At 38.1% G+C, this 9,122-nt stretch overlaps 1 protein-coding gene across 1 annotated transcript; it reads left to right on the top strand.

Annotated features, from left to right (window-relative positions):
- Window positions 1-2,322: 2,322 nt before the first annotated feature.
- On the top strand, window positions 2,323-3,761 carry LOC102126806 (elongation factor 1-gamma-like). Its single transcript, XM_015453754.3, has one exon. The coding sequence runs from the start codon at window positions 2,342-2,344 to the stop codon at window positions 3,653-3,655; it is 1,314 nt and encodes a 437-aa protein (XP_015309240.3). The 5' UTR covers window positions 2,323-2,341; the 3' UTR covers window positions 3,656-3,761.
- Window positions 3,762-9,122: the final 5,361 nt, after the last annotated feature.

The raw sequence follows: 9,122 nt of genomic DNA, 5'->3' as shown, positions 1-9,122 counted from the left end.
CTCTTTGTCAGCATTTAATGGCTGGTAGACCAGAATGAGCTCACAAATAAATTTAAGATGAAGCAGCTGGAGAAGGTGGAAGGAAACCAGGAGAGTGTGATCCACAGGCCAAAGGAAGATTAATTTCAAGAATGTTTTGGAGTGTGTAAATAAAATGAAGTCTGAGAAACATCTTTTGGATTTAGTGGAAATAATTGTTAACCTTAGCAAGTATTGTTTCAGTAAAGCAATTGCTTCATGAAAACTTTTCATACTCTGGAAAAATTCTGAGAGTAAGAATTTGATAACTTTGCAGCAATAGCAATAGCAGTTGGGATTTTGCTGGGGTAGAAAAACTATCAAGGAGAAGGAGTGACAACTTTGATAATTGAAGGACTGATTTAGAATTCAAACACTCCATTGTTTGTAACTGCAGCAGAGCTTGTGATTATGGTGAGTGGGGATGTGACTTATATAGACCAATTTCATAAAGTCTTTGATTCCTTGGGGTCCCCGGAACAGTACTACTGTAAGTGTCTGTGCCAGTTTCTGAAGCTTGACTTACTCCATTGAAACCACAGGAAGAATGTTATTTGATTTATGAAAGGAGTTAGCCAGCCATTCACCTAATTTTGGAACAGTGACAGGAATAGGAGGAAAGAAAAAGGATATTGAACCAGAACTGTACAACTTGCAATTTATCGAGATGCTGAAGGAAGACAAAGATTTTTTAATATTTAGAGTCATAACTCGTTCAAATAAAGTTAAGAAATCAATTTTCAGGACAATACAAACTCACTAATGCAGATAGACTTTAAGGGGTGAATACATTTCAAAAAGTTTAAACTATAGAATGCAGGGAAAGCTAGGTTAGCTACTTCAAATCCATTCTGGAATGAGAAAAAGAAAAAGAATGGGTTTCTTTTAAGTACATGAAATTACTCTATTAAAGAAAGCATTAGCATTTCTAGTTAATAAACTGGTAACTTTATTATTTGCATAGAAAAAAGCAATCACAAAATGCTAAATTACTTACACATTTCGTTTCCTTCAGTCAGTTAAACATGCCTTCTGCAGCTTCACCCATAATCCTTTGCATAACAAACTTTAAAAACAGGTAGTGTAAAAATAGATTGTTCTGGGTCTCATAAAATTGAAATCAAGGTGTTGGGCAGGGCTGTGATCTTCTCTGGAGCTTGGGACCCTCTTCCAAGCTTCTTTGGGTTGTGGTTGTTGGACTGAGGTCCCATTTTGTTGCTGACTGTCAATCAGCAACAAAATTTCTTATGGTTTCTTACAATTTTTAGCCAATCTCTGCCAAGTGGCCTTTTCCACAATATGGCAGTTTGCTTTTTTCAGGACTGACCGGAGAGTGTCTGCTACAGTTGGGGATATCTCTGATTTGTTTCATCTTGGACTCCTAGACTTTCTCTTTTTAAAGGCCTCACTGATTGCACCAGTCTCACTCACACTTACGGGGAGAGGATTATATAAAGTGTGCAAACAAAGGGGTAGGAATCACTTCCTCAAGGTCATACAGAGAGTAAAGAACAGAGCCTGACTGAAACCTATGTGTCTCGGAAGCCAAAGTTTGTGTTCTGTAATCTCCATTACATACTGCCTCCACCCTTAGGAGAGAAGCCCAATGTGGTTTTCATTTTTTCTTATTTTGTTTTTCTCTCTTTTTCTATAAGTTTCTATGGCATATGGCATGTGTGTTGAGAGAAACTGACCTAGCTGTCCTAGCCAAAAATACAAGAATGGTAGGGGCTCAAGTCAAAGGCTAGATATGAAGGTTTTCAAGGTGTCCTAGAACAGTTTCTGCCCAGTAGGAATATCCCATGTGAATAACAGCAAGCAGTACCATAGGACTTTCTTGGACAGTGTGCAAACAAAGGTATAGGAATATTGAGACCATCTTAGAATTATGCCTCCCACAAATGGTTTAAATGAATAGACATTAATAAAGAGACTAACTACAGAGGTGTAAGCAGGATTAAGGAAGCAAAGGGGGCAGAGTGAAGCAGTCAGAGCCCAACAGCAAGAGGATGTTATTATCATAACCTGGTGAGACTTTGGACTGTAGGGGAATGCTCTGGCCCTGGAGGAAAGTAGCCACTGCCAGAGTTTTGTACTGAGGATAGAACGGAGAAGGAAACCCCTATGTCTCTCTTCCTGCCTTCTGATCTTCTGCCAAACTGAACCAGAAACCAAGGGCTCAGAACTTGGATGGTGCAGTCCATAGAGGTCGACCTTCTAGGGCCCATAGGGGCAGAGAAGGGTAGCGAATTGACTTGAGGTGGCAAATAATCATCACACTGCTTAAGAAATGGTAGTTATCCCCTTTCTTTGCGGAATCACCATGGCGGCTGGGACCCTGTATATGTATCCTGAAAACTGGAGGGCCTTCAAGGCTCTCATCGCTGCTCAGTACAGCGGGGCTCAGGTCCGCGTGCTCTCTGCACCACCCCACTTCCATTTTGGCCAAACCAACCGCACCCCTGAATTTCTCCGCAAATTTCCTGCCGGCAAGGTTCCAGCATTTGAGGGTGACGATGGATTCTGTGTGTTTGAGAGCAACGCCATTGCCTACTATGTGAGCAATGAGGAGCTGCGGGGAAGTACTCCAGAGGCAGCAGCCCAGGTGGTGCAGTGGGTGAGCTTTGCTGATTCCGACATAGTGCCCCCAGCCAGTACCTGGGTATTCCCCACCTTGGGCATCATGCACCACAACAAACAGGCCACTGAGAATGCAAAGGAGGAAGTGAGGCGAATTCTGGGGCTGCTGGATGCTCACTTGAAGACGAGGACTTTTCTGGTGGGCGAACGAGTGACATTGGCTGACATCACAGTTGTCTGCACCCTGTTGTGGCTCTATAAGCAGGTCCTAGAGCCTTCTTTCCGCCAGGACTTTCCCAATACCAACCGCTGGTTCCTCAGCTGCATTAATCAGCCCCAGTTCCGGGCTGTCTTGGGGGAGGTGAAGCTGTGTGAGAAGATGGCCCAGTTTGATGCTAAAAAGTTTGCAGAGACCCAGCCTAAAAAAGATACACCACGGAAAGAGAAGCGTTCACGGGAAGAGAAGCAGAAGCCCCAGGCTGAGCGGAAGGAGGAGAAAAAGGCGGCTGCCCCTGCTCCTGAGGAGGAGATGGATGAATGTGAGCAGGCGCTGGCTGCTGAGCCCAAGGCCAAGGACCCCTTCGCTCACTTGCCCAGGAGTACCTTTGTGTTGGATGAATTTAAGCGCAAGTACTCCAATGAGGACACACTCTCTGTGGCACTGCCATATTTCTGGGAACACTTTGATAAGGACGGCTGGTCCCTGTGGTACTCAGAGTATCGCTTCCCTGAAGAACTCACTCAGACCTTCATGAGCTGCAATCTCATCACTGGAATGTTCCAGCGACTGGACAAGCTGAGGAAGAATGCCTTCGCCAGTGTCATCCTCTTTGGAACCAACAATAGCAGCTCCATTTCTGGAGTCTGGGTCTTCCGAGGCCAGGAGCTTGCCTTTCCGCTGAGTCCAGATTGGCAGGTGGACTACGAGTCATACACATGGCGGAAACTGGATCCTGGCAGCGAGGAGACCCAGACGCTGGTTCGAGAGTACTTTTCCTGGGAGGGGGCCTTCCAGCATGTGGGCAAAGCCTTCAATCAGGGCAAGATCTTCAAGTGAACATCTCTTGCCATCGCCTAGCTGCCTGCACCTGCCCTTCAGGGAGATGGGGGTCATTAAAGGAAACTGAACCTTGAAAAAAAAAAAAAGAAAGAAAAAAAAGAAATGGTAGTTATGATTAAACCATTATCTCTGGTTTATGAACATATTTCTGAGTCTACCAGTGTGAAGGAGTGGCCTGCCCTTTCAACTTTATAAGTGGTTCTGATTGGTGGGCGAGAGAGAGGAAGTGGCCTTTTTTTTTTTCTTTGAGCTGAACTATAATAATGAGCTGCCTCTAGCACATTTCTTTTCATGGAGGAGATACTTGGCATATATTTGTAGCAACTGGCAATGTAATAATGAGGTTATAAAAATTCATAATGAATTGGAACTACTCCATAAATATGTATTAAAGGAGGAAAACAGAATGTTAACTTCTATTTGTATTTTAAAATAAATAAGTTGATTTTTTTTTAAAAACACGAATTTTATAGGTTCCATTGATAGATTAACAAAAGGTAGAAACTCGCTCAAAGGAGGGAGGCAAGAGATTGTGGTTCTGTTTTGGTTTTCATTAACTGAAATACATGATTATATTTACAACATCCATAAACAATGGCTTACTGAAACTTTTGAGTAAATCTGGGAATCAAAATGATAATGCCTACAACAATCACATTGAACCCACAGCCAATCAAGGAGAAGGCTCAAAGTTAGAGTCTTTCTTTTATGAATTCCTTTAGTTGAAATAGTGAAAACAGCAGTACCTATTATAAACTTTTAGAACCAGAATTTAAACATTTATACTAATCCTTCCTCTGATGAATGTATTTTTTATCTTTATGTGTAAAGCACAAAGCATTTCTGTTTTCTTTTGAAAGTCTGATTTTTAAACTTCATCTGGTTTGTATTTGGGGATAGGGCACCAGGGGCTTGGCTTGTTCATTTCTATCACACTGACAATTGAACATGGAAATTTAATCTTTTGCATTGAACAGGACAGACAGAGATTTAGATTCTGATTTTTGTGGGTAGCATCTCTTCACGTTACATATTAGAAATCAATATTAGAAAATAGAAATCATTTTCCATGGAAGTAATTCTTGTTTATAGGATTTCCAGTGGTTTTTGGTTATTCATTAGTGAGCAATGGATTTAGATTTTTATCCAAATTAATAATGCACTTAGCAGTGTTAAAAAGGAAATAACACATAATTCGTATTTCTTTTCAAATATGCAAAGTCTGATTTAAGAACTTTTAATGTTCCAGTGCCTATAATACTTATTTTTTTAATGTTTGTTTTGCATTGAAAAGACTGCCTTAATGTTCTAATTAGCATTTCCATCATATTTGCTTACACACTTTTACACTTATGTAGAGAAAAACTACAGTCAAATATTCCCCTAGGAAAATAATAAGGTTCTTCATTTGGATATATATTTTTCCAACATATCTTGTAGCAGGAACCTCAGAAGAAACCACTGGTTAGGCATTCTGAGGACAGAATAGAAAGTCTGAAGCTAGAGACAGTCTAATATTATGCTAATTTTATCTTTAATATTGGACCTGGAAATTTTTCTGATCTACTTTCTCCTTTGACTACCTATATTCATATATACTATTTAAATTGGCCCAGTGAATACAAAAATTCCTCTGTGAAATGTAAGTAGAAGATAGGTTTGTACCAGTGTTAGACCATTTGGTATTGTTTGAGTACCAGTGGAATGGTTGCTCTATTTTTATTAAAAAGACTTATCTTTACTTCCTTAAATTTTATGAGTAGTTCAAACTAATTGAAACCTTTCTGTTTCTCTCCAAGTTTTCATTATTCTTGGATATCTAGCCTGAACAGCAAGAATATAATTTTATTTCATGATTAATGTTAATCTAATTCAAATTTTTCCTCAACTTCACTGTAGTTATTCAAGAAACAATAATCATACCTAAGTAGAGTAATCTAGCATTTTAATGGTAATATAATTTACCCCTTTATAACTTAAAAGCCTTATTTAACATATTTTAAAAGATAAACACTTTACAAATGATAAATGTTAAACTTCTGCTAACGACTTTAAAATAATCCAGTACATTTACCCTTTGTGATTTTTAGTTCATTTTCTATTTTCCTCTCCAAAATTCAAGTTCTCAATGGAAAATTCTTCATCAAAATAGGTTGGAATATTTCCAGAAGTAAGTACTACATTAGTATAATTGGGTAGTTCCTCTCTCTGCCTTGAGAAGGGAGGGAAATAAAAAGTAATGCTATTTTGTGACCTTGGAAACACTGTTTAACTGCTACATTGGGAGCTTTCTGACCTATTTTGTGTATGTCATGTGACCAGATAGTTACCTGGAAGTCTTGTTCTGCATACTTGCGTTTGTTATGGAATGAGAGAGTTTACAACCTTTTTGGGAGTGGAATTTATGATTCTTTTGTCTTGGGATCCTAGCCCCATTATATACAGTGTGATTTATTTTTTTGCCCTCTAGAAAATGTGGTCATGTCATAAAATGGAAGTTGTAATCTTGAAAACTGAAAGGAAATTGGGTAGCTGGATTATAGAAAATCCATTTTTTTTTCAGGCTGTTTGACTTGAACAGAAGTAATCTATTTGTGGGTGTTAATAAATTGCAGTCTGCCAGGGTTTAACACCACTATCTATTGTGCAGTTTTGGATTCACATAATGTTTGTTTAACCTGCACTCTGTTCCAGAATTTCAGGATTCTGGATGGTATAGGAATGTAAATATTTCCATAAAGTACAAATACAGGTTGACTATTTAGTAACAGTCATAATAAGTGTTTGACAATGAACTTCAGTGTTTTCTTGTTATTCCAGTCTCTGGAGGAACAATACACTTAATTACTTTAGGAACAATATTTAGGTGTGTGGTATTTATATTCATGTAACTACAAAGTTTGGGTAGACAATTGAATTGGTTTGCTTTGTATTTATTCAGTAAATTTGTCTAGGATAAGTTTATTTTGATTAGTGAGCTAAAGTGGTTTTATCTTTATGCCCTTGTTGTTTCTGGCATAAATTCTAGGTCAAGGTAATTCTCAAACTGCTAAATGAGTATTTTTCAGTGGAGTCTTGTAAGTTGTAGACAGTGCTCTTAAATCTTCCTGGCCGAGTTGCCATCCATTGAATCACCAAGCTGAGATAGGATCAAAGTCATTTTTTACCCCTAATAAAAGGTACGTTTTTATTTAAAAAAAAAAAAAAAAAAAAGACTCAGTCCAAAGAATATCTTCAGTCACTGAAAAGGAAGGTCACAGTGTATTTTTTTTTTCTAATAAATTATTCACTGATGCATTTGGAATGATTCTGGATAAGAAGAAATTCACATTTCTTACTATAAGAAAGTATAACTCTTGTTAGAACATTCTCATGATTTGTGTTTTAAATTAGTTTATTGTTATTATAGTTAATCCACTTACTATCTCTGAGAAGTGGGTTAAAATTATTAACCCTGTTTTACAGATTGGGAAATGGAGACACGGTGAGGTTAAGTGGAGTCATCAGCATCCTACATTAAGTCATGGCACAAAGAGGATTAGTCTGGTGTTCATGTGGTTTATTCAGTCCTCAATGTCTTTGATTTTACATGTAATGAGTTACACTGTTGCACCCTCAGTTCATATTTGGAAAGAAAGCACTGACACTTGACCACCACCTTTCTTTTTTCTGCTTAATGATCCTTGTGAGCCATTGAAGATAAACTGTTGTGACTGTTGAAAGACTACAGCTTCTCTTAATCTTTTGTAAAATATGCATACGTTACAGCTGTAGCTGACTTTCATTTTTCGTGTTAATGTTAAAAGTCTTTGATGGATCTGAAACTTAAACTGAGATTTAACTCATGGTATATTTCAATTGCTAGCCTTTTCATGTCTAGGTCTTTGGCAAAAATCCACCAACTAACCAATCAACTAGGATTTACTGAGCATCTGCATGTGTGTTGCTTGATTTTTGGCCACAGATTTTCCTAGGTGATTGTGATATCTTTGTCTCAGGTATTGCTATACCTGTGGCAAATTTTGGGTTATAACTCATCCTTCCTCAGTTGGTACTGGATGACTTAACTAGGGTAAGATCATGTTATAAAATCTCAGGGATGGAGGGATTAAAAGCCACTATTCACTCTCATATAATGTTGCTGCTCTCTGACCCCACCACACACATAGAAAGGTCAGCATAGCTTACTCCCAGATAGAATTTGTCTTTCATACTCCAAGCTCCAGCCATTTGGGAGAAATGCCTTTAGGATGCCCTGCTGTCTCCTTTCAGAGCCAGCTTCTGTACATGAGTCTCCCTAATCCAGTCACCTCTCTCTCTCCTCTCCTTTTACCCTCTATTCCCTACCCCAGGATGACTCCCTAATGCTTAACTCCTGTTCAGTTTACGTCTTCACCTAGGTTCCACCTCCTGAGGGAGGTGTTTCTCCAACATCTGGCCTAGATCAAGTCTCTCACCACAGGAGCTCCCATAACAAACACCCAAAGCTTTCTCTTTGGTGTGATACTTTGCTACCTTCTGCTAGTGACTAGATTGCAAACTCCATGAAAGCAGAGACCATGCCTTTTGTGTTTTGCACTGAATGATAAATTCTTAGCGCAGTCCCTGAGACGTAGTAGATGCTCAGTAAATACTATTTGGTTGGTGGGTTGGTCGATTATCTCTAAACATATGGGAATAAAAAAATTTAGCAATAATATATACCTGTGGTAGCACTTCCAATAAGAAAAAAGTATGAGAACTTCTTCCCCCATCCTGGAAAAGAGGTTAAAGAAAAAAAAATCATTACAGAAATGAAGACAAAAGCATGGATTGTGGTTTTCATAATAAACAAAGTAGAATTTATGCCAAAAATATTACATGAAATAAAGCTAGTTCTTTTTAATGAGAAAATCAGAAATCATAAGGAATATAACTATAATTATAAGTGGATTTGCACTAAGCAACAAAAATATTTCCACTTAGTGAAAAATTGAGACCAGAGTATGGAGGGCAAACAAGATAAATACCATCATAATGCAAAGGGAAAAAGAAGAGAGATAAACACGACAAAATATAAGAAAAGAGCTATGGAAATTCAAGCCACAGACACAAATAAGTATTCTTGAAGAATAAGACAAAAAATTAATGTGGAGTAAATGATCAAAGAAATAACAGAAAACTTTTGTAGACTAAAAGAAGATCTGAGTTTGGGAAAGAAGTTTCCCTACAATATATGTGGAACCAAATAAAAGAAAGCTATATTTAGACTTGTTCCAGTAAAAGACAATCACATATCCAAGCACATAACCCAAAGGAATAAAAATGAGTTTGGCATTAAGTTTCTTTTTTCAGAACACCGTATATCTTGGGATGGTATTTAAAGAGTATTTTGGGTGAAAAGTTATGGCCTCAGAATTTAGTGTCACTCAAAGTTGAAGTTCATGGATAAGGGAAATTTTTCTGACACGCAAATTTCCAGAAT

The sequence above is a fragment of the Macaca fascicularis genome, chromosome 7 (assembly GCF_037993035.2).
Source record: "Macaca fascicularis isolate 582-1 chromosome 7, T2T-MFA8v1.1".
NCBI classification, from domain to species: Eukaryota; Metazoa; Chordata; class Mammalia; order Primates; family Cercopithecidae; genus Macaca; species Macaca fascicularis.
The sequence above is the reverse complement of the archived record's forward strand: the minus strand, read 5'-3'. Positions and strand labels throughout refer to the sequence as shown.